The sequence below is a fragment of the Podarcis melisellensis genome (genome assembly GCF_964234715.1).
Source record: "Podarcis melisellensis genome assembly, chromosome: 3".
NCBI classification, from domain to species: Eukaryota; Metazoa; Chordata; class Lepidosauria; order Squamata; family Lacertidae; genus Podarcis; species Podarcis melisellensis.
Genome location: NC_138530.1, coordinates 80,706,423 through 80,733,082, shown reverse-complemented (window position 1 = coordinate 80,733,082; position 26,660 = coordinate 80,706,423). Strand labels below are relative to the sequence as shown.

The window sequence follows — 26,660 nt, the reverse complement described above, 5'->3', positions numbered from 1 at the left end:
CAGAGGTCTTTTCTAGAAAACAGCAACATCTGATTTTATCTTAACTGCCATAGTAGAGCCAGCTCTAATCCAAACTAGACACCGCTTGCCCAAGGCATTTGCTGCATAAGCCCAAGCAGCAAATGGTTTCACGCCCCAGTCAACCAGTCAAGTTATTTTGGCACCCAAGATGGAAAATTCTAGAAATGCCTTTTCCTTGCAGTAAAAATATAGTACTGTAATAATAAATCAAATTAAAAATTAGCCATCTTTTCATGACACTAAAATCAGTTGCCTGAGACAGTTGCTACACTCTGCCTAACAATAAGGTTGGCCCTGTGTAATATCTATGAAATGCACAGAGGGCTAAAAACTCTCTACAAGAGGAACTTGTACTCCCACCCTTTTCAAATGGAAGGTGTGGGGGCAGCACACAGGTATAAATAAAATAGAGAAGATTCCAAGTGTTTATCAAATGGCACAGATTTTGAGGATGAGAGACTGCCATTCATTCCCAGTGATGTTATAGACAGTACTGAATTGCAGAACCACATTCTAAACAGCACTTACTATTTTATTCTGTCCTATTCTATATTCTATTATATTAACTATATTATATTAGGCATCCCCATGGAAAAAGTAAACTGGTTTGAGGTTTTATTACGATCAAGCGGTATATAATTGTTGTGAAATAAGAAAAAACTTTTCATTGGTCAGAGGAGGTCCTGTCAGCGCAACTGCATGACTCCAACCTCACCACCAGTCTGTCCCTATAGTCATGATAGTGCTATGGTTTGAGATTACCATGCAAATCTGCACATGCTCAAAGTATATCTTTCTTATCAGGGTTGATAAACTTTTGTTTGGTTGGTTCTAACATATTTGGACTTTAGAAGCAGTTGTAAAGCATAGAATGGGGGTACGAAATCTGTGCTTCACAACTCATTTTGCCATCCATTAGGAACATAGGAAACTGCCTTACACCAAGTCAGATCATTAGTCCATCTAGCTTGCTATCGTCTACTCTAACTGGAAGCAGCTCTCCAGGGTTTCAGAGAGGAGACATTCCCAGTTCAATCTGAAACAAAAGAACCTTGGACCTTCAGCATGCCAGCAGACTCTCTACCACTGAGCTTCAGTTCTAGCCCTTCCAAAAGCCATGCACATAGCTGTCTAAAAACAGAAGGGGGACATAAGACTAGTAAGTCGAGGGTCTAAAACTCTAGCTGAACTACTGACTTCCAAGAAAACATGCAGAGACTATGCTGATAATCCTACATCCCACCACCTTGAAGTAATGCACAAAACTGGCCCCAAGGTAACTCCCCAAAGTACTCCATAGAGACTTCTATTCAATGGAATATATTTCTTTTCTTCCTCACCCCTTTTTTTACAATCCACCATGTGCTGTTACCCATCTTTTCCTGAGTATTAATTTCCTTTATGGTGCTTTTCTAAATGTTTTAGACAAGTTTAAGACCTTTGAAAAGATATTTAACTTCTTGATTGATAAAACAGCTAAGTTGGACTTGATTCTCTCTTCCTTTTGTAACGTCCTACGCTTCTGCTTCTGTGCATTTCATACTCTTCTCTTTGCACACATGCACCCAAAAATAAGGATATGAGAGAAGCATGTCCCTTTAGTGATTTCACACTCCATGTATATTTAAAACAACATACCCCATACATCTTTAAAACAATTCTCTTTCTGTAACTTGTTCAGCTTAGAACAAGCTTAGAACTTACCCGACAACTGTGACCATTCATATCCAATAGGCTGGTGGAGCTGGAGCCACTATACAGAGTGTTGCCTGGACGGCAGTAGGTAATGGAGAGAAATGGCACAGGGATTTTTTAATGTGTGTCTCTTATTAAATAGTGTGGTCTGACTCTGGAAAGGCAATAGCACCACTTGATCATGACCAAGGCACTCGCAGATTTTGCTGAAAAAATCAATTTTTACTGCCAGGAACAGACAGCTGACTAGAGCCAAACTGCTGCTCCACATGAGGAAATCACGTTATGGCCAGTGGCCCAAACAGCTTGGCTGTAGGAAAGGAACAAGGTGCTTGTGTCCTAAGGGTCAGGGCAGACACCTCTTTAATGTCTGAAGTGGCTGTCCCTTGAACAGCAGTTTGCTCTGCCAGAAAACCATCTCCCTCTGATTGCAGCGCCTATCATAAACCTGTCAAGGACAGAGAAGCAAACTGGGGTGGTTGCTGTTGGACCAGTTGGCAACCCTGCGCGAGTGTAGACAATTATGAAACTTTTTGACCCGTGTGTTTTTGTATGTGTGTTGTGTGTGTGTGTGTACGAGTGTGTGTGTTTGCACAGATTATAAGGCATAAGCAAATAGCAGCACCGCGCCATGTCCAGCTTGCATTTGAACATGAGATGGGGAGTGAAAAGATTAAAGGGACGAATAACTCGGCATAAAACTCCCCGGGGACTCCAGCGTGGGTTTGGGCTTTCGCGCGCGGAGAGAGGAGGGTGTTTTGCTGCCCCGCTTCGCTTCCTCTCCCTACGGCTGCAGGAAAAGGCGAGAGCCGAGCGCTGGGGCGGAGCCAAGGCAGAAAAGGCCAACCGGCTCGGTTACAGCGACGGAGAGGGAGAGCGAGCGTGGAGGGGGGAAAACAACAACACCAACAAACCTCCCTCCGCCGGCAAAAACTTCCCGGCGCTGCGTTTGCAAGCCCTGCAAACTGCCTGGGAAGCCCAGCCCACTGAACCGGGCACGATTCACTTCCGAGGGAGAGGGGGAAATATATATATTTATCTCGTGCATAAAGGGTGTGGGGTGGCGGGAGGATGTGTAAGTTGACACCGGTCCCCTCACGGCTTTTTCGCGCCTCGCCTCGTTAAGCGACCCTCCGACACACACACACCCCACACAGGCCGACTCCATTCAAGGTACCTTATTGAGAGAGGGGTCCCTCAACACCTCGCAGCCCCTCTTCTGGGTCCACACGGGGGGCAGGTCTTCCCCCTCACGGGGGGGACTCCTGGCGGCGGCGGCGCCTTCCATCCCTGGGGTCAGTCAGTCAGCGGGAAGGAAAGGCGGTTGGCCGGGCGGTTGGTGGTGACGCCTGTTGCTCGTGCTGGGCGCTCACTTGTGGCTGCTGCTGCTGCTACCTCCTCCTGTGCCTGCGGACGCCTCTTGGGAGGACAGGCTGTGAGGGAGAGGAGGAGGAAGGAGGAGGAGAAGAATTGCCTTCACAAGCCGCCTCCTCGCAGGGGTCAGCGGGGCACGGAAAGCCGCTGAGTCACGCTGAGGGCGCGGGGGAGGCTGGGCGTGGGGGGCTGTAAGGCAAATCGGGTCGGGTCAGCTCAGAAAGACAGTCGTAGCCTGTGAGGGTGTGTGGTAAAGGAGGCCTCTCTCCCTCCCATCCACCTCCTCGCCCGTTTATGGCAACGCACTGCTGCTGGCCCTCTTTTTGGACATGCACCGAAATCAAGTGGCGAGGCCTCGCCGGGGCTAGGCCCATCTCAGGCAGGGGTTTTGATTCCGGCCACATGAGGTCAATGCCAACAGCATGCGCTGGGAGCACGGTTTGCAGGCAGAAGGTTCCAGGGTCAGCCCCTTCATGTAGCTCCTACTTGGGGAGAGAGGAGTCTCCTAGACTGGCGCTTCTTGTGGGATCATGCAAGTTTGCTTCTTTATTTGTTTTTCAGCATCAATGCCACATCAAAGGTATCAAAATGGTAGCGCACGCACACACCCCATTTAATGCTGGTTAACAGGAGTGCCAACTTGGCCCCATGGGTGCCAGTGCATAGCCCTGGCACCGGAATTTGTGGGTATCTGCCTCCTTCATGGGTGCTGTGACACCCAGGGCCCCACTATGCTGGTGCCAACTGCTGTGAAAAATCAGATCATTTAAAAAAACAACAGTTGCCAACATCTGTTCTGTGGTATCTGAAAGATCTGTTCAGATATTATGGGCTTCCACACAGGACCCTGTTAACTATCAATTAAATATCACAAAAACAGCAGCATCAGTTGTTTTTTAACAGATTTTTCCAAATCAAATTAAATTGGGGGTGAGGAAATGTGGATACTGGCAAAAAACAACAACAACCGTGCATCCTCACCCCACTCCACAATCTCTTTCAACTTGTGATTCCCAGCATCATGAATTTATGCATCATGTTGTGTAGCCATTAGTAGCCTTCTCTTCCATGAATTGGTCTAATCCTTTTCTAAAGCCATTCAAATTTCTAGCTATCACTGCTTCATAAGGGGGTGGGGGTGGATCCATAGTTTAATAACTATGTACAGTGCAAAGAAGTACTTGCTTTTGACTATCCGGAATCTTACAGCATTCAGCACAGAAGTATTTTGAGACAGAGCAATGTACTTTAATGATAATTAACTGGCTTTTATTCACACCCTGAATGTGGAAAACATTGGTCCTTTATGAATTGCCTGTAAATACACTTTCATAATGGTACAATGATGTTTCTGTGTAAATTGAGCAATTAATCTCTAGTTTTTCTGATTAGCATTAGCAAAGGAGGAGAGTATTGATGGATCGAGCATTTCTACAGAATAGATTTGCATTTTTATAAAGTGTCTTACCTGTTTGGCAGCTTTCTTAAGAGAACAGCATTGGCAGCAACGTGAGACACTAAGAATGCTTCAGGAGAGCTGTTTGTCCCAGTGACAGCGGTGCTTCTGAAAATGACCAGCAAGCCTGACACGCTCAGGCCACACAAGGACAGTGTGAGTGCCCACTCTCATCACTGACAGTCCACTGACAGTAGCAGCAAATGGTTTGTATCTGCAGCATGAGGAAAGCAGCAGACAGCTGGAAACAATCTTGTGCAATCATCAGATGCAGTAATTGAATCTTGAATTCCAGGAATGGGAAACCTGTGGCCCTCCAGATGTTCTTGGACATGAGATCCCATCATCCCAAGCCAACACAGACATAGGTCAAGGACTTATGGGATTTGTAGTCCAGCAACATCTGGAGGGTTATGGACTCCCCCCATTCCTGTTGTACCCAGAAATGTTGCTGCTTATCCATTGAGCCATGAAAATCAAAGGCAGCTGACCATATCAAGTTCTTTGCACTGTTGTTCATATGCTATCAAACATTTCCTGCATCAGCACATTGTACAGACTTTAACCTTTAAGTATAATAAAGCAAAGTGTTTTCTCTTTTTTATGACAGTGTTTTCAGACAATTTTGCACAGTTCTGCACAAATATATCTGCAGACCCAGACCACAGCTGTCCTGAGCAGCCCCTTTGGTATTCACCTGCATTCCTAATAGGTCCAGGAATTTGTCTACATAGATTTCATCTGAATAATGGCTTCTACATTATTAATCCTGCAATGTCAATTCAAGTGTAATATATAATAGCAATAAAAGCTAATCTTCCTCAGGGGAGCTAATGTTAAAAAGTGGTTACATAAAGTAAGAAGAAACCATACCCAACATCACCAAATATCCTCAAAGGTGCTATGTTAAGCTACTGCAAGGCCCAGAATTAGGGAAGCAGATGATATATCAGGAACCAGAATTGAGACCTCCCGACTCACCAGTGTTGCACCACCAGTAAGGCACCTTGAGGGTACTTTAGCCACAAGAAAGCTAGTAGGCTGGCACATTTCTGAGGCTGCATGCTTACCTGGGAGCAAGTCTTATTGAACTCCATGGGACTTTCTTCTAAGTAGTCATGTGTAGGATTGCACTCACTATTCCATGTCTAAAAACTATAGACTTTTTTATTATTAAAGGGGGCGTTGTATCAGGCAGTTAGCATGGCTGACAGGCGCAAAATGAAAAGCATGAGATACTGTTACTGCTACTGACCATTTTCCAGACAAAGTTGAATGCAAAGGAAAGCAGATGTTCCTTACACTTCTGCCTACGTTTTAGAAAAATACCACTTTTCCAAAACTCAAACCACACTTCTCTAGTGACAGCCTAAAAAGGTCCCCTGAGATTAAACTACTTTTCCTTTCTCCTAATTTTTTTTCTCATAGAAAAGAAATGGCTATCCCATACGATCTTGGCCTACAGTTTTCAGACCGTATCTCCCTGTGTGAGTTCCCATAGCAGCTGTGGTCTGCAGGTTAGGCTTTGCCCCAAGTGCCTCTGCTTTCAGAGGTAAGGGCACTGTGAAGACTCACCCAAGTTTCACAGGGTTACTAGCAATAAAAGGATAGTAGAAATAATGGAATTCAGAATGGGACAACTGCTTTTCCTAAGAGCAGTATAGCAGATCTTTTCAAATGCAACATCCTCTTGATTATTATTTGTTGCATGGCTGTGGAATAACCTTCCCCCACATCAAGATGGAAACAAAGAGAAATTAGGATGAGTTAAATCTGTGGGACTGTGTAGGCAGTCACTGGAGAGATGAATAATCCTGAGTTGGCCATAGAGTCGTGCTTGTAGAATGTTTTGCTTTTTAATATTTAGCCACTTTGCATTAGGCATGATAAACAATAGTTCTATTAATTATATAATGTAGCAACCCTAAAATCATGCTTTCATATTATGTTTCATGCAACTTTTTCAGAACAGGTTATATTTAAAATAAATAAATAAATAAAAGAAATGGGTTTCATGGGAAATGGTCCTTGTAAAACAACAATCCATTTGTCTTCTTTAAGAGCAAGATTTGTACAAGACCTTTACAACATTCCTTTGGACTTTTAATTTGAGCAGTGTTCAATGTCTTTAATCTTTCTGTGTTGACCTTATTATGTCAGTGAAGCTGAAAGTCTATACTTACTAAAATATAAACTTTCATAATGAAGCAAGTCAGGATATGTATTCTACATATTCTAGCCACCTAAAGGACAATACTTGAGTAATATTGTTTGCATTTGCTTGTAAAGAATAAATACTCGAAAAGAAATAAAGTTGCACTTGCTTGTATCAAGAATAAATACTTGAAAAGAAATAAAGTAGCATGGAGGCTACCAAAAATAGGCATGTTCTTTGCCTTACCTCACCCTAGAAGTGTTTTAAAGAAATAATAATTTATATTTCAACTTTAAATACCATTTACAAAGAAGGACTGAACTCAGTTGTGGTTTACTTCCAAATTAAGTGAATTAAGTAGAGACTTAGATCCACCCCCACACTTTTTTTTGTTTTATTATTATTATTTAGTGAGTTATTTGTAGGTTTGGGGTTTTGTTTGTTTTGCTGTGATACTATCTCGCTTCATAGTTAAGGAGTCCAATGACTTTAAACTAAAAGTCATTCTTATGCAATCCTGAGGCTGCTCAATCAGGATTTGGATGCCTTTTTCTGCCAAATAGCTGTGCTGGTTCATCTTGTTTGCCTTGTTTTGAAGGAAACGCGACTACCAGCTGACAAGGGGAGGGGGAGCTTGTCTTGCTACTTTGGCAGTACAATTTCCATTATATGGAACAAGATAAAAATAGGTCTCCAAAATGGTTACTGATAACCATTTACCCCCATGATGACTTACTTGTTTACTTGGTATTGAAAACTGGTTTCCAAAGGCATTTTATGACACCTGGTTTCCATACAGTATTTTGCTTGGGTGCAAGTGGATAAAAACCATCCTGCCATACACTTGGGTCTTGCTTCTCATATGGTATCATGTACGCTGTGGTAAATAACCATAGGATTAATGGTTGTTTATGGTCACTCAGTATTATGACCTGCTTTTGCAAACTCCCAAATTAGGTTTTGCTCTCTTTGCGCTCCAAAATAACATCAGCTAACAAAGATAAGAGTATAGAGATCTTCAGCTTCTAGTACCAGTCATGCACATGCAGATACATTTCTTATGACATTTAATATATTTGTTTACTGCACACCCATAATCTGGATAATCCTTTGATACGTAATGTGATGTGTAAACTAGCACATGAAAAGAATACTCAGTAATAACATAACGTAATTATAGCCTTGTGGATCAGGCCAATGGTTAATTAACACATATTTACAGCTGCATCTAGATGGAGAGGTCCAGAGCATTCACATCACAAGAGAGTCCTTTGTTGCCTTCCTGAGAGCAGCCAGCCCAGCTCCACAAGCACATCAATCAATATACTGCCCGTACCTCGTGGTGATGGCTTCCTCAGCCCCGCATGGTGTTTAGCCCACTTCCTGCTTCTTCCCAGAAACCCTTGCCAAAGCGCAACTTCCCCTTCCACTTAAATCACCGTTGGCTGTAACCCTGGCAACGCCTGAATTTCTCACCATTCAGAGAATTGGCAGGAGCATAACAATACAACTCTTCCATTTGTCCTTTACATGCTTCTTGTCAGTAATTTTGCATGCACTGCTGTTTTATGGTTCAAGGCCTCTATTCTACAGTGACATTTGTTCCCAGAATCTTGCACACCCAGAGGTAAGGCACCCACCTCCTTCGCTCCAGTGTATGACCACCTGAAATTCTTAGTGTGGAATATGAACCCTGGGTTGCTCCCCGCCCCCCCCCCCGAGACAATATAAGGCAGAAGGGGATTTCAACTGGATTACTTCATACTGGACCAGAGGATTACTTTCCAAGAAACTCGCACAAGCTAAGTAAATAGGCATAGGATCAAGCTGCAGAAGATATAGGAGTTTAAAAACATCTAACTGTGAAAAGGGTTTAAAAGGACAAGCAGAATTCTTTTTAAAGCTAACAAAAATGAGAGGAAACTAGAAGGGAAAATCCCCACCCTGCTTTCCCTTTAAAACCTTTTTCATAGGGTAGCTCACTGAAAAAAGGACAAGGCCTTCTACTTTTTATCCTTGATCTATGTTTAACCTGCTCCCACCCTATGTATGTGTTTTAACTGACTTATTTATCTGCATCATTTGAGAGGGATGAAACCATTACTAAACTGAATATGTACCTCTAGTTGTTTTGCTTATGAGGACAGCTCAGGAGCCAAAAATTTGCTATGTTCTGTAGTGGCACCCAGTAAGTGCATGGTTTCCTTACCAGGCAGAAGACCTTTTCGGTAGTGGTGCCCACCTTGTGAAATGCCCTTCCATCAAGGAGATAAGTAACAACCTTTAGAAGACATCTGAAGTCAGCCCTGTATAGGGAGGTTTTAAATGTTTAATGTTTTATTATGTTTTTGTATGTGCTGGAAGCCGCCCAGAGTAGCTGGGGCAAGCCAGTCAGATGGTTGGGGTACTATTATTATTATTATTATTATTATTATTATTAGGACTATTATTATTCACGGCCTAGGACCCTCGTACCTACGGGACCGCCTCTCCCGGTATGCCCCACGGAGGACCTTAAGGTCCATAAATAGTAACACCCTAGAGGTCCCAGGCCCTAAGAAAATTAGCTTAGCCTCAACCAGAGCCAGGGCCTTTTCAACACTGGCTCCAGCCTGGTGGAACGCTCTGTCTCATGAGAACAGGGCCCTGCAGGATCTGATCTCTTTCCGCAGGGCCTGCAAGACAGAGTTGTTCCGCCTGGCCTTTGGCCATTTGATTCCCTCCCCCTCTTTTTTCCTTTCTCCTCCCATGCTGAGGCTGTATTTTAATCACGTTTTTAAAGTTGTATTTCAATCAACTTGTTTTTATTATTGGTTGTTAGCTGTCCTCAGCCCGGCCTTGGCTGGGGAGGGCGGGGTATAAATAATTTTTGTTGTTGTTGTTGTTACTACTACTACTACTACCTATGTAATCTGCAATTTGATGCTATCCATGTTTTACCCAGAAGGTACAGAACTCAATTGTAAGTGTGCATAGGCTTGCACCTGTAGAGTCTTAGTAATCCCATGGATTGACCACTCTTTAAAAAACGGAATCTGCAGCTTGATTTGGAGACACTAGCTGGTGATAATCCTTTTCTCAACACTGTGAAAAGCTTCACCCATCAGCTGAGCAATTGAACTGAGCAGATTAGCAGTGTTGCAATATCAAGAAACCTATGACCATACACAACCTTATCCAAACCTAACAACTGGCACTTGGCTAACACTGTTCCTATTTGAAGTATTTCACAAACATGTAATAATTCCATGGTGGAAAGCAATTTGTAATGTACTGAGTTCTGCACCTCAAGAGGCTACACCCAGGATTACAGATAGAAAAAATTTCAAGTGTTTTGTGCAATGGAGAGGCACAGGCTTGCATCATACACCAAGGTTATCAGATGTCCCCATTTCTACTAATCAGTCCCCATACAAAATCAATTGAAGTTGAAAAGTGCCCACAGATTCATTGAAAAAAATCTGGTAACCTTACCATAAACTGAAGTTATTTTTGACATTTCCCTATTAGTAGTTCCTACAGCAGATATCCAAACTGCTAAGTTTTAAACAGATGTTTGCCTTGAGAGCTGCTGATCAGGAAGTAGCCTTTGTACACAAAAAGAGTCTTTATTCGTGTGTACAGGAGTATTGCTAAGTACTTAAAGGAGTTAGGGCACATGTCCATGACACAAATTGTGTATGCTATTTTATATCTGTAAATAAGATTTTAATGTACTAGCCAAAGGCCATGACAAAGCTGCTATTTCAATTGCACAATTGTCTCTGGTCAAGCTAATGTGGAAGGTGGCATGGGTAAGTGTCACTTTACAGAGCTGCTCCAGACAACCTGTTTATTCAGCATTCATCCTAATTTGCTTACACAAATATTAGCAGTGGTAGACTAGAATTGTGTCCAGCCTTTCAGTATTTTGCAGGGACAGAAGCAAGTGCATAAAGGACTTTATCGCCCAACACAACAAATCCACTTTTAAATAAAAGTTGACTTTTTGCAGTTGGGAAAGTGACAGAGAGATGAATTGGAAAGTGTGGGATCAGCAAATGACTAACATGAAGACATGTAAGCAACCTGCAAGCAAAGGAATGCTCACGGTTATATCAAACAAATCAAAATGTATGCTCAATAAAGACTGGATCTAATCTAACTTCTGCATAAATTTGACTGTTCAATAAGTATGTCATTTGAAAGGGTGTGGTCTTTATTTTTATTTGTTTATGGGGCAGTTATTGACAATGAAAATCTTGTGTTCATCCCAGTTTGCTTGTGGGTATCCATGTGCAACCCAGTTCACACTTAATGTTTCTTGATGTACTTGTGGGAACTCATGAAGCCAATGCCAATGACCACAGAGAAATGGCAAACTGGCCCCCAAATGGTGAAAAAAGCAACCTCATTATACTATGTGCAAAGACTTCCTAACATATCAAGAGCACACAGTATCTCTGGAGTTTAAAAATGTACCACAGGGATTACAGATCCTGCCACCGCTGTTGAGATACACAACCTTTCATTTTAAACTGTATGTAAATAGAACACCCATGCTGAATGATGTAGGCAAGATAATGAGTGAAGTGGTTGAAATCAAATTCATTTCAAGAGAATTTAAATTTCCATGCATAGCTGAATCAAGAAAACACATTAATGCTAGTTGAGATAATTTCCAACTCTTCTAAGGAGGCCCAGGAGAACATATTAATGGGGTTGTAAAGGAAATAAACCAGAAGTTGGCCAAGATACAGGGCGTGGAGACCTCTAGAGCTGCCCTGTATTTGTACACATGGAAGAAAAAGCACACCTCCATGCAAATCTGTGTGGGAACATACCATCAGTGCACAGGCAACCTTTAGTTACTTTAAACATTTATTTCTCAACCAACATATTTAACTGAGGCATATGTGCAGTACAAGCAGCTTTCACAAGGTGTAATTATTTGTGTTAAACAAATGCAATGCAAATAATACTCAAACTTTTTTTCCTAGTTGAGCTATAGTGATTTGTGTGTGTTTAATCTCCTGCATGATTCTAGATCTGTGTTGGTGGGACTGCTTATGTGAGAAATCCAGTTGCCAAGTGTGTGTGTTTTATGGCACATCATGGCTAAAATACTGTAATACTAATAACATCTGTATTGTATTTATTATCTACTATATATTTTGCAAAGTGGTTTGTCTGCATCTTCTCTATAGGTTTGGCCACCGCTTGAGAGATCATTACCAAACTCCGCACGAGGGTTCCTGAGATGGATATCACTAAATTTGTCATGATGGTTTCAGCTTGTGTCAATTTGGACAGCTCTGAATATACTGTTGCCCAATTTAGCATGACTGTTCGAACCTGCACTAATTTGAATGCCTCTTGAGATATCATCTCTAAACTCTACATGAGAGTTCCCATGGTGAAGGTGGCAGTCTCTGTGCAGGGGGTGGGGGGGGTATGCATGTGTTCACACACACAGGCCTAAAACTCACAAATTACACTATCCATTTAAAAATCACAATATTTTTAGGTTTCTTTGAATTTCTGGGCAGCGCTGAGCACTTCCTGTTAGTATAATATATATTATAAAATTGCACATAGTTCAGTGTTTCTAAAGCAGTGGCCCTCCAGGTGTTGTTGAACTCCCAATGCCCACCAGCCATTTCTAAACCCAGGCTGGAGAATCCATGACCCTCCTTTGCTGGTTGAAGCTTATGGGAGTTGTAGTCCAGCAACCCTGAGGGACACAGGTTCCCTGCCCCAATATATCGAACACTATATTCTTCAGAGGGCTATTTCCAGGCTCACGGTATGGTAACTTTGCATTTGTCCTGAGAGAACAAGACAAATGTTACCAAAATATTTATGGTGATTATATTTTACAGCGGGAGCTGCCAGATCCCAAGGCACATGGACTTTTTGTACTCTCAAGTTCTTAAGTATAATTGCCAACTAAAATAAAAAATAAAATTTTATGCTGGTCTGTCCCTGTGTTGTCAACAGAAATGAGAAGTGCAGGCCCTCATCCACAAGGAAATCCGGAATGAGTAATGCTTCATTGTGGCAGGCAGGCCTGGCATTCCACAGCAACACCACTAGGCTGCAAGTGCCATATCTTGTCAACCCTGGAGATGGCAGCACCACCACCAACCATAAGAACGCCGGTACATTTTCTCTGAACCCGACCAATGATAAAAAAAATCACAAATGCACTGGTTTCTCACCACAGTACAAATGCAGTATACATATAAAAAGGATCTAACCAATTCTCTCTTGTTGGTGAGGAGACAAGATACTCACCAGCCATTTGAGCTCTCTGCCTAGAGGCACTAGAACTAGTCAGTCGAACCTTTCCTCCCTCCCAAAAAGGTTCAGATTTGACCCCCACCTAAAGCTCTCACCCAAGAGCAGTTACCTTCCAATTCCACAACAAACCAGCACAGCTTCCTACCTTGGCTTTCTTGAACTTCCTCCCAGGATCAGCCTCTTTAAGGAAGGACCACCTGGCCCCTTCTCTGTGATCTTTTCAGCACCACAGGTGGAGTTTTTTTATCCACTCAGAGAAAATATTCATAATATTTATTTATATCCTGCTTTTAATGGCATTTAGGCTGTCTCTGTTGGAATTATTGCTTTTTAATTTATTTTTAACCAGTACACACCTTTTTTATATATAAAAAAGCATTGTTTGTTTGTTTGTAAGTAAGCCATATGGTCAGTGCTAATATCGTATTCTTTCTCTGTCAGGAGACTGTTATCCTCTAGATCCTAATGCTCTAAGACAGGGGTCAGCAACCTAAGGCCCATGGGCCGGAAGCGGCCTGCAGAGGTCTTTGACTGGCCCATGAGCCGCCCCCGAACTGAGCTGCCCATTCTTGCTTCCACTGTGCCGAAAATCACATCTACGCAGATGACAAAAGTCGCGTACATGCGATCTGGCCCACAGAAGGATCTCCGCAGGACCAATCTGGCCCAGGCAAAATAAACCTTGCAGACCCCAGCTCTAAGAAGATGATCGTAAGGGAGCACTGCTTTGCAGTATCCATTTCTGCTGCTTGTAACTTTCATTGGTGGAGATTCTTCAAAAGAAAAGAAAAGGTTACAGACTCTGCTAACCCAGAAATAGTACCTCGGGTTAAGAACTTTACTTCAGGATGAGAACATAAATCACGTGGTGGTGGCGCGGTGGCAGTGGGAGGCCCCTTTAGCTAAAGTGGTACCTCAGGTTAAGAACAGTTTCAGGTTAAGAACGGACCTCCAGAACGAATTAAGTTCTTAACACGAGGTACCACTGTATGTTTTAGAATATGCTAACATTTTAAACTTTTTACTATCTAGCATTGGACCTCTGCTGAAAGCATCTGACCTGCAAAAATAAAAAATTGTTTGCCTTTGGTAAAACTGGCCCACTGACAACCCTCAAGTTTTAAAGAGATGCTAAACCACTACAATGGAATGCTACAAAGTGTTGTTAAAAACAACAACATAGGGTAAAAATGACCCATATAGAACAATGTGTGATTTCTTTAACATTAAAGTTCCAATTAGATTTTACTAGTCACAATAAACTAGGCAAGCAATGTGGCCCACTTTACTGAAAAAAATTATCTAAAGCTGGAAATGTTTCTGCTTTTAAAAACACATTATAGGTTCCCAACGCAAGTGTGAACTGAAACAGATCTGCCTCACTTGGATAGTTACAGCACAGCATCAACAATAACAAATTTTCTTGGAAAGTGCTTGCCTAGCCTGTATATATGCAACTGCAGTATAGCATTACCGTATTTAAGCTAACTGCATGTGCAGCAGTTTAAGCAGGTTATGAGAACGGAAAGTCCTTTTGGCTGCAACACATTCCAGAGCTTAGAAGCTTTTTCACAAAAGGCACGCTATAAAGGTTTTGGGGGCCAGCTTGTCTATAGTTTTCAGCTTTCACAATTTGTCTACACAAGTTTCATTATAGTCAATGGCAGCCACACATACAACTACACACTCTTACACAGCATGGACTGAATTTGACCTTACAGTTTGTGCTTTTTTTGGCTCTCGCTCTCTAAATTGAGTTGCTACACTTGAAGCTAAACACGTGGTTTTTTCCCTCCCGCCAGCCCACTGGAAGGTGCAAGCAAATGGCACATATTTACTCCAGCCTTCTCTTCTGGGCTATGCTAGGCCCGTAATGTTAGGCAAAATCATCCAGGATTGGCTCAGCTGTCCAATAAATCCAAGTGGCTTCTTGAAGCAGCAACATTTTTAGGGACTTCTATAAAGCTGCTTCATTTTAAAGCATTTCTACACCACTTTACATTTAAAATTTATAATCTCAAAGCAGTTTACAACCCAACTTAAAACAACAAATAAAGCATTAGTAAAAAGGTAAAGGTACCCCTGCCCGTACGGGCCAGTCTTGCCAGACTCTGGGGTTGTGCGCCCATCTCACTCAAGAGGCCAGGGGCCAGCGCTGTCCGAAGACACTTCCGGGTCACGTGGCCAGCGTGACATCGCTGCTCTGGCGAGCCAGAGCTGCACACGGAAACGCCGTTTACCTTCCCGCTAGAAAGCGGTCCCTATTTATCTACTTGCACCCGAGGGTGCTTTCGAACTGCTAGGTTGGCAGGCGCTGGGACCGAGCAGCGGGAGCGCACCCCGCCGTGGGGATTCGAACCGCCGACCTTTCGATCGGCAAGCCCTAGGCGCTGAGGCTTTAACCCACAGCGCCACCCGCGTCCCCAATAAAGCATTACAAAATATCAAAATAAACCATTACCAATGAAGGCTACATTAAAACAAAACAAAACAAAATTTAAAGCAGCGTAAAACCATTACAAATACAAAAATACAATCAAACTCTAATAAGCAGCATCCCTGGCAACTACATAAAATAATTGAAACAGAAGCTGCACTCACATTTCCCCTCTACCCCCCCCCACACACACACGGGGGGGGGGGAGGACTTTTCCCAGATACACCCTTAGCAATAGGGTGATCCTAAATAGATGATCCTCACCCAACCATTTATGACAACACAAATGTCTGGTCTATAAAAATGCATAAAGGACAATTTTACAACCAGATCATTCTCCTACCTCTAACTAGGACAATATATACACAGCAGCATAACTGCACCCTCCCTGTGTCTCACCCAGGTAGAGCTGTACTCTCTACTGGGTCAGTCTCTCACACAGACCGGCATTAAGCAACTTTGAAACGCAGAGAACATGTCAACCCAGTCTCTCACTCTGAGCAGCAAAAAAGCAATTGATCCAAGAGATGTACCCAAGACTCAAAGGATGCTGCAACACATGCATGGGCACACAATGTTTGAAAATAATCACACTCCAGTGTGACAGTGCATGGGATTCTGGGATGCCCCTCTTGGATGGTGTAATGCAGCTGCTTGAGATGCAAAATATATTGGGCCCAAACTGTAGCCCAATCAGAGCTACATCTCACTTCCAAGCAAGTATACTTTGGATTGCAGCCCCACAGCAACATTTTAAGGATTGTCCATTGCATGTCTTCATGCTAGTAGCACTAAAACCAGTGTTTGAAAAATACAACACATCATTATGTGTAATGTTTATCCTACTTTGAGTCTCGCTTGCTTTATTCTAAACAACACATCACAAATTGCTATGACAAAATGCATTTCTAAATTGTGACATAACTTCTGTTTAGAATAAAGAATAGCTTGCACTCATACAAAACCGGGCATAAATTCTACACCTTTGGTTGGACATAGGAATGCTCCTTTGGCACTGAATTTTTAGGATCTGGTCCAGTTATTACTTAAACATAAATTCTAGATTGAATTCTCAGTGGTAACTTACCAAGACTACATTTGGCTTCAAATCTTCTGGTATGTTCAAATTGTTCTCATTTACCAGGGACATTTATGTTTTCTGGAGCTGGTCCCTGATATATCATGCCTATTTTATCCTTGTTTTTGCTATTTGGGGATGTCTTGTTAAAACGTTTATTGAAAGTTCTTATTCCCCACTGGGCACATCTCCTCCTTCATGCTTTCCCCATTAACAGCACCATCTTAAAGATATATATATATATATACACATACACACACACACACACACACACACTCAAGTAGCTCAGTAGTCTTACACCTAGGTGTTATTGCAGCCTACATCTCCTGAGTGGGAAATATTTACATCTTGGCTCTCATGAACTTGGTGTAAATATAGGTGGATTGTGCATTAAGTCAGTGTGCAGGCCACAGCCAGATGTTTCGCACACTGAAGCTGCTGGAATACATTTTGAACCGTTGACAATACCGTGGGGCAATTTTTATTTTTCATATCTTCAATAAATCTTGGCTAGAACTGATGGTTAGCAGGGAGAGACCTTAAGCATGAGCTCAGGGTTCAGACAATATGCTGAACCAAACTCTGGCACAGTGCAGGAGTAAAAAAGATAATGGAGGAACAAAGTGCCTGAAAGCTCCCCTTCAGAAGCCCACGTGTTCACTAAGTCCTCCTCTCCTGCCCCTATGTGCCCCCTAAATTTTGCTTTCCCCCAATCCTCTGGAGTAGTTTTGGGCATGGTGTACAGCATGCATGTTGGCAAGCAGGCAGGAATTTCATTGCACAAGTGGAAATCATTCTGGCTGCACAAAGATTTAGTTGAAAACTACTATCCAAGGATCAGAATGAAACAGTTGCATTGATTTATCATTGCAAAATTCACTGGCAACAGACGAAGAGGAGGAAGGGGGATTCATGCAAGCCTGATGCTTCCTTTAAGCCTATGAATGCTCACCCATATAGCATGAGAACGAGGTGCAGCATTGCCTGCAAACCAGGCCAACATCTTTCTCTAAATTCTAGCAGATACATTTATTCTACTACAGGATTCCAAATAGTTTGTTTTCCCTTGGCAATATTTCCAACACAGCAGTTTTCCAGGAAACACCTGCCAAATGGTTTTATTTCCTAATGATACCATTTTATCAACAGAACTTCCAGTTATGAGGTGTAACATTGTGACTATAAAGACCTATATTGTTCCAGCAATTAATACCAGTCAGTGGTCTAATTACATAGAATTATGCCTTTATATTTCAGCTTTTTAGAAACCTGATCCCCTAGATAGTCTGAATGTTTTGATGTACTCTTGTATTCCAACACCATTAAATATTTCACACATAGTTTTCACTTGTAAAGTTAGAGAAGTTCCAGCTCTTATACTTTTTTTTTTTTTTGGCAGACTTGAACAATTTAGTAAAATGTCTAGATTTTATAAAGGAGCTGCTTGGCTGCCTAACAAAGTAGAAATGCAAAACCCTTCAGCACTAGGCTATGTTTTTGCTTCCATTTAAATCGGTTTTCTCACTGACTTTTAAGAGAGCACATAGGATCCATTTCATTTGGGACAGAGCTAAGAAACATGGTGTAATACATAGGAAAACCCTGAAGAATGTGGCACTTCATAAAAGTATGCAAAATACCCAGATGCCTGTTGAATGTAATCTGTGGGGTAAAAATGTGGCATATGTTTGCCATGGGCATCATCTCCATACTGCATCAATTGCTGGTAGCAAAGCCTTGTCCTTCCTTCTCAATAATTGCACCATGCTATTTAACTTGGGGATGTGGGAACTGGCTATCTTAAAATAGAAGGAAAAGCATATATGCAGTAACTGGAAGCAGGGCTAATCTGCTTTCAGAAAGGAAGCTAAATGAACAGAAATATAAGCCATTTTCAGATGTTCTACTGATACATAAAACCAATTCATGGTTAGGGATAAGTGAGCTAAGCTATCTCCTTAGCACCATGGAGGGTGTATTTCTGAATCGGGATGCGGGTTTATTATTTCTGAACATGCATTTGTGGAGAATCCCCATATTATTTAGAATCTCAGAAGAACCTTACTCTTCATGCTGAATTTACACACAAATTGATTACATGAAGAGGGCCACGTAGAAGCTAAACGATTATTAGAGCCAGGGTGCATGTTCTGTTGGACTAATCATCATGATGTGTATTTGCATTTCCATGCACATTTAAACATGCAAATAGCATATGCAGGACAGGCAGGTGATGATGACTAGAATTGCAACAAATAGGGAGGAGAACTTTAATCCGTTTACCCTCCTGTGGCACAATGGACCATTGTGTCTGGCTGTTAACCAGAAGGTTGGTGGTTCGAGCCCACCCAGGGACAGCTGTGACCATAATTCCTGCATTGCAGGTGACTGGACTAGAAAACCCTCGGAGTCACTTCCAACTCTAGAAATTTATGACTTGCTGCAGTCCTATCGAAAGCCAGTCCTTTCAATGCAAAGTTTGGTCCAGCATGTATTTGTGCATTGATTAGAGCTGATTAAATAAAGCTTCACACTTTTAAGTCAAGTATTAAAAGCTACTCAAGTTTAAGTGGGAAATGTACACATGATGATGCAAGTGTAACTTGGACTGACTCTGGCTTCACAGCTCATGTTATTACCCAGTTCTTCCTCTTGGAGGAGTGGGAATGATGTCAATGACACTGTCTGGTCTCACTCTTGTGCTCCAAATTCTTTTTAACTGCTTTAATAATGAAGTCACAAAATTACTTCTTCAAGAGGCTAGAGACACATCACATATGCAAACATGATGTACTTTTATCAGACACTGTGGAAATTATTTCCAGTTCAAACATGAAAGTGCAGCAGTTACTATGTATACAGTCATACCCTGGTTGACGAATGCCTTGCGACTCAAACATTTTGGTTCCCGAACGCCGCAAACACAGAAGTGAGTGTTTCGGTTTGTGAACGTTCTTTGGAATGTCTGACGGGGCTTCTGTGGCTTCTGATTGGCTGCAGGACCTTCCTGCAGCCAATCAGAAGCCACGTCTTAGTTTCTGAATGTTTTGGAAGTCAAATGGACTTCTGGAACGGATTCCGTTTGACTTCCAAGGTACGACTGTACTAAATACAACAGAAGTCCTGAGCAAACCCTTAGTCATGACATCATGATGCTCTTCTTTCCTCTGAACACTATGTAACTCCCCCTGCTGGTGATGCTGAGGAGCTCTAGAGCTTTTACTTACAGCTTAGGCCTGGAACATTTCCAGTCGATACACCACAGGCCTTGTCTCTTCTGTAGAGTTCTCTTAGCTACTGACTGTGCTGGAGGAAGAGGTTGTGCCCTGCAGGTGATGCTATATAAAATCAGCTTCAGCACCACACATGCTCTGCAGCTTCCTTACTCCCTGATGTAGACTGACAGGAACCATCTCCCACAACCTCCCCCCATCCTCTGGTAATGTCTCATACTAGCCACCTTAAAGGGACAATAACACAAGCTAGCTGAGTTTCTCTGCAAGAAACATGGTAGAAGCAACTGGGAACATATCCCCACTCCTCTTTTGCTGTTTTGAGGCCAAATATGTGTTTATTGCATATACATTCTTAAGTTAACAAATAAAAAACCCCGGAAAATCAGAGTTCTAAAACCCATGTCTTCATGGAAGGCTCTCCACTTCAGAGGTTTGCCACCCAACTCATTGAGGGTGCTTAGAATGGCAATGGGGATGCAGCTAACACACTGGTCTCTGCAGCCCCCACTCATGTGGAAATCACCAAAGGCCTGCTTCTTAGTACTCTTTTGCACAGCTCAAGGAAGTAAATTAAGCATTGTGGGGTAAGTCTCCAGTGCATCTATTTCACGACAGGTTGATTAGACAAGCAAACAGCAATGATATAATCCTCACCAGGTCACATAGCACCTGATGATGTGTGTGTGTTTTTTAAGTTACCATGAAATGATATCGCTTATTTCTTTATGGGTACCAAACAATTTAACAGCTTCCTTGTAAAAAGAGCAACTCTCTTTTTTCCTGGCAGGGGTCTTGTGTCCTTAAGAGCCGGCGTGACAGACAAAAATGCCTTTCCCAGCATGAAGATGCAGCCAGGGGAAAAGTTTCATCAGCTGAATTCTTTTCCCTATCAGGCAGCTGTTAAAGGTTCACAGAGCACTGTCAAAAACAAGCTGTAATCCTATGTTTTGCTGTTATCTGAATCACAAAATCAATGGCTCGGCCATTTTATATTTTGAATATATTTACATATTGCAGAGCATCAAGGAAAGTGATTTTTCTGAAGACGCTGAAATGAACGTGAGCAAAGGCTACTGCTAATTTATTTAAGAGTAGAAAGCCATTATTTCATTACATATGTGAAGCTAACATTACTCTGCTTCTCTTTGTTTTTTAAATCCAAGGCTATGTACACACTCCAATGTGTTCCCACCATTGGTTCGGGAAGCAGTGTATACACACTGGCCACAATCCATAGCTGTCCTGTATCTATCCCGTTGTTTCTCAGAAAATACTGCCTTTGCTGTGTTTTCCCCCAAAGCAACTTCAATCCAAATTGAGAAAAAGTATGCCCTACTTCAGGCATGGCCAAACTTGGCTCTCCAGATATTTTGGGACTACAATTCCCACCATCCCTGACCACTGGCCCTGTTATCTAGGGCAGTGTTTCCCAACCTTTTTTGGGCAAAGGCACACTTGTTTCATGAAAAAAATCTCGAGGCACACCACCATGCCAGATGGGGAAAGGTCACTTTTTACTTATGTAAAAAAAAAATAAAAAAATAGTAACAGCATAGAAGGTAATGGTAGATGACTGTTAGGGTCTCCCCCCAAATGCAGAATTCTATTAATATCTTCCTTAGCGAGCCGCGTTAACCCCTGTAATGCTTTCTATAGAGTAAGCATAGGGGACACTGGGGGATGTGGAACCAAGGGGGCAGTGGGCCAAAAGAGTTTGGGATCTACTGCTTTAAACAGAAATAAGAGCCAGTGGGTTCTTCCTTTTTTAAAGTATCGTTTCAGTGGGGACAGCAGTCCGGATTTCCAAAAAGCGGCGCTTTTTTGCGTCTGAGCAAAGAAGAGAGAGAGGGGAAAAAAGAGAGAGAGATTGATTTGTGGCTGCGCAAAGGGGGGAGGAGCCCAGGAGTAAAAGTAGGAAGGACGAAGGGAGGGGAAAGGAAAGTTAATAGAAGGAAAGGCGGGTGGGAGAGAAAGAGAAAGAAAGAGGGAAGGAAGGGGGGAAGAGAAGTGGAAAGGAGGGAGACCGAGGCGGGGGAGAAGCGTCTGGAGAGTTGCTCCGAAGTTTGGGGGGCCGCGGGGGTGGCCGCGCGTCCCAGGAGGCGGAGGCCAGCCCGGGCTGGGAGCCGCGCCGCGGCCCGGGGGCGGTAGGCGGACCGCGGCTCCTAGGATGTGGAAAGGGGATGGCGGCGCAGGGGGAGGAGACCCGCATGGCTAGGGCAGCGCGCAGGGGGAGGGGAGCGGGCCGGAGGCGGGCGAGGGGGGCCGCAATCCCGCGCGCCGCGAACATGGCCTCCTTCCCCGCGGGCCCCGCCGAGCCCCCCGGCCGGAGGAGAGCAGAGGCAGGAGGAGGAGGACGAAGGCGCTGCCGAGGAGGCGCGCCAACTTCTGCCAACTTCGGCGGCTGCCCCGTCGCCGCAGGCTCCTCCCAGCCGAGAGCCAGAGGACGGCGGCGGAGCAGGAGGAGGAGGATCGGGTTTGGCGACGGCTGCTGCGCCCTCTCTAAGCGCGGGGCTGGCCTCCGCTGCGCCCAATCCTCCGCGCTCGCCGCGCTTCTCGGCGGAGCAGGTCTCGTGCGGGTGCGAGGCGCTGCTGGAGGCGGGCGACCCCGGCCGGCTGGGCCGCTTCCTGGGCTCGCTGCCGCCCGACGCCGAGGCGCCGTGCCTGGAGGCGCAGGCGGGCGAGAGCCTGGCCAAGGCGCGCGCGCTGCTGGCCTTCCAGCGCGCGACTTCGCCGAGCTCTACCGCCTGGTGCAGAGCCGGCGATGGGATGTGGGAGGGAGCTCGCTCGCCGCCCCGCGTGTGCCTATGTGGGGCACGTTACAGCCCCGTGACGTCAGCGCCACGCAGGCAGCCAGGCAGGCAGACGGCGAGAGCCCCGCGCTGGGCGGCCTCTCCTCGCCGCCGCCCCGCCTCTCGCCGCCCGACTCACCCGCCTCCCTCCCACGGCACACCAGGCAACGTCTCGCGGCACACTAGTGTGCCGCGGAACACCGGTTGGGAAACACTGATCTAGGGATTATAGGAGTTGTAGTCCAAAAACAGCTGGAGGGCCATGTTTGGCCATGCCTGCCCTACTTGATAAACTGATAACGTGTATATAGCCTAAGTCTGATTTTCAAGACAACTGCATCTAACAAAGCTGCGACTTCTTTTCAAGTTGTCTTGAGCCATTGTTACATGTACCAGATTGTTAATTTTGGCAGTGAAGGAGAAGTGCATTCCCTATTCAGAATGACCGTAATCTTTCCTCTAGTTTGGCTTCTTACAGCCCATTGATTTCAAGTGTAAACCATGTATAAGCAGAACTTTAAGCAGTATCAGCAACAGTGCACAACACTGTTTTGTAGCGCACAGCTTTCTTTGCCTGAGCTCCCTATACCAATGCCTTTGCTCAAGAACAATGAGCGTTTTCCACAAGACAGAGGATTTTTAAAAAAAAATTAAAACATGAAATGCTTTTTAAAATTTAAGCCACAGTAAAAAGATATTCTAATAGATGTGAGAAATAGTTTAAGCACTACAATCTTTAGGGGTGCAATAAATGCCAACAAATAAAAGATAGACATTGTAATCCTAAATATACTTTCTCAGAAGTAAGTTCCTCTAAATTTAATAGGCCTTACTCTCCAGTAAGTGTGTCTAGGATTGCCAGCAAAATACATTTGAGAATTTGAAAATTAATTCCCAAAGGACTGATAAAATTAGAGTGCAAAATCTGCAATTTAAACTTTTAGATTGAACTCCTAAAACACTTACCTGGGAGTAAATCCAATTGAACTCAATGGGATTTATTTCTGAGTGGACATGCAGAGGTTTGTACTAGATAAATTAAGGCCAGCAGTTAATATAGTAATAACTGTTACTGTTGTGATGCTACAACCAGCTACAAGATGTTCTCTGTCTTGGAAAGGGTGGGGTTCTAAATGGCCTTACTAGTTCTGTGACCCCCCAAAAGGTCACTGATAAGAGGATTGCACGCAAAAATTTATTCCTGTGGCCCCATAATATTAATGATGGAAAATTTACTTGTGTTTTATGAGACACAAGATATGTCCAATGTTGTATTAAGGAGGTGAAATGTGATGTGATAATTTTCTGAACATACTTTATTTGTTAGCACAGTTATGACTCAACTCTCCTGGCAAAACAACAGAGGAGGAGCTTTTCCCAGTTGTTTGGCTCCACAGTCCAGACTCTAATGCAAAGACTTGTGAGGGTAGCCTTAGGCATATCTGAAATTCTTCACAGGGTAAGAACTGAAGTTTCCACAGTACGGTATTAGGAAATTTGCATTTCTACCTGTGGTAGTCTTTATTCAACGCAGACAGGAATCTTAATATGAGCACATCTTTTGGCTTTCCAAAGTATCAAAATAACTGCAAGCGCTAATATGCCTAGACATGAAACATATAAAAATCCATCAATGAGCGGCCCACTATCAGGGGTGTTGTAGATTTTCTCTGACCTCCGCACCCCAATAGTAGATTGTTGCTTTGACAGACTCCCGAACAAAGTCTCTGTTAGCATAAATCAGTCACTGCCTTCTCTCCTACCTAACATAGGACTGGTTTTGTGAAAATTTCCAAGTTGCTAACATAGTACAGTACCAGCCAGCTGTGACAGTGGGGGGGTGGAGATGCAGACATTTGGAGTATCTCAGTTGTTGAACTGTTTTATGGTTTTGTATTTTTAAATTTGATCTGTATTTTTAATCGTTGTGTATGGTCTTGAGGGGAGGTAGGGCAAAGCAAATTAAAAAAACAAGAATAAAACCTGACTTATAATGTGACTTGTTTGTGTTGGGCAGCTGTCTTGATTTTGCTGCACTTGTAGCTTTAAAACAATTGTTTTCACTCATAAAAGTATGTTTTCCTCAAACCTGTTAAGCCACTCATTTCATGCTGGTCTAATTCCACTGAGTCTGGCCTTCCTTGTCGCTTTGCTGAAAAACTACAATATGAAGTTGTTCAGAATGTAGAGTTGGGATATTCTTTTCTTTCTTCATGCTGCACGTGGGAGAGAAAGGAATGTGTGTAAACAGCCTTCTCTTAGGCCCTGGAATTCATTTAATCTATGTCTGTGTCTCCTAATTTAGACCCATAAAGGAATTATGAGGGAAATTCTACATAACAAACCCCGCAGGAAACATTAATGTTACACGGGGTGGTCTACCAATGTGATTCTTAAACCTCTGTTGCAGTGTTAAGAGGCTGCCCTATCCGAGTTTGCTTTGTTCAAAGATAATCATAGTGAACTCAAGGCAACTGTTTCTCATTTGTTAAGTTAGGGTTTAAGTATTAAAGCCACTTTTACTGGAGGGATCCCACTGACTTCAATGGCATTGTTCTGGTGTTAGAAACACCTGATTTGTGCCTCCCCACTCACAGATACTTTTGAATTATGGTGCTGGAGGAGACTCTTGAGAGTCCCATGGACTGCAAGAAGATCAAACCTCTCAATTCTGAAGGAAATCAGCCCTGAGTGCTCACTGGAAGGACAGATCGTGAAGCTGAGGCTCCAGTACTTTGGCCACCTCATGAAAAGAGAAGACTCCCTGGAAAAGACCCTGATGTTGGGAAAGATGGCGGGCACAAGGAGAAGGGGGCGACAGAGGACGAGATGGTTGGATAGTGTTTTCGAGGTTACCAGCATGAGTTTGACCAAACTGCGGGAGGCAGTGGAAGACAGGTGTGCCTGGCGTGCTCTGGTCCATGGGGTCACGACTAAACAACAACAACTCACAGATATACACTCTTAGGATTTAACTAGAAACATCGGATCCAATTATTGCTCAGGCCCAGCTAGAGTCATCCGGGAGGGTCCTACATGAGGCATGTTCAGGTGTTTGCATGAACATGCAAATGCTGATGTGTGCAACAGTGCTTGGGCGTGCACAAAAATCTCATTCCCTACATTCTTGAGCTCATTGTTCTCGCCACATCCCCAGTCTTTGAACTTCTCCTCATTGCATGGTGAAGGCCTTCAGGGGGCTTCTACTCTGATGGGAGCACTGATACATATGTGTAGAAGCCCCCTACAAATCTTCACTGTGCAAAAGAGGGAAGGAACAATGGCAAGAATGGAGAAGGCAAAGGATCTTCTGGAGCTGACCAAAGTGAGAACTTCCTGAAAGCCTGACTCAAGGAAACCAAGTCTACAGCAATAGTATAGTTTTTACCTTATTTCACACTCATAATTTATAATAAAGAACATATTGTTACGTTTATTTTATTTTAAAAGCCTGCCTGCCTGGTTTTGCACCACGTCTAAAATACCACTGGTACTAGGCTATAGATTAACATTTTAGCAAACAGGATATATATATGATAGCAGCAGTTAGGTTTTGAATTTATGTACAGTTGTGTAAGGTAGGAATCCTTCCACACACGGCGAATCAGCAGAATTAAATAGAAGATGGACTCCTCACATATTAAGTATAGAAAGTGGGATGTCTCACCACAGACAATTAACAGCAACAGTAAATATACTTTTCTTCAGTTGGGTTAGAAATAGTACAAAAAAAGGACAAAGCATAGCTGCTTAAATGACCAATATGTTATATTCCTTCACTTCAATATCTACTATGAAATGTATGGGTTGCCTCAAAGGAAAACATGTGGAAAGAAGAATGAGCTACACTTTTCCTGCTATTATCAATCAGCCATATGAGAACACAATGAATTCAGTTTGAAAGATGTGTACCATAAAAGGTTCTCATGAAAACATATAAGAATACATAAAAGAAAAGAGAATCCAATACAGTATTTCATTTCTTTAACACAGTGCTAAGCACTCAACTATGCTGTTAGGATGGCCAATATTCAACACCCTTCTATTGCAGAAAAAAATAAAATTAAAAAGCTCCAGTGTAAGTTGCATTTGTAATATAGAAGCAAAGTTATAAGTGAAGACTTAAATCAGGTTACT

General features: G+C 43.2%; 2 protein-coding genes across 6 annotated transcripts in view; one reads left to right on the top strand and one right to left on the bottom strand.

Annotated features, from left to right (window-relative positions):
• The window catches only part of ME1 (malic enzyme 1), a 118,981-nt gene extending 115,299 nt beyond the window's left edge, over positions 1-3,682 (bottom strand). Inside the window, exons 1-2 of one of the 2 annotated variants that reach the window (XM_081904888.1) lie at positions 2,631-2,714; positions 1,726-1,790 (exon numbers count right to left, since the gene is read on the bottom strand). In XM_081904888.1, the coding sequence (XP_081761014.1) occupies positions 1,726-1,746 (21 nt within the window). In that variant the 5' untranslated portion in view covers positions 1,747-1,790; positions 2,631-2,714. Of the gene's footprint in view, positions 1-1,725; positions 1,791-2,630; positions 2,715-2,893 lie in introns of those variants that run through there. The other variant, XM_081904887.1, reaches the window with a different exon arrangement.
• Positions 1-26,660, top strand: part of PRSS35 (serine protease 35) — a 158,208-nt gene that overhangs the window by 111,876 nt on the left and 19,672 nt on the right. The gene's annotated exons all lie outside the window — the stretch shown is intronic.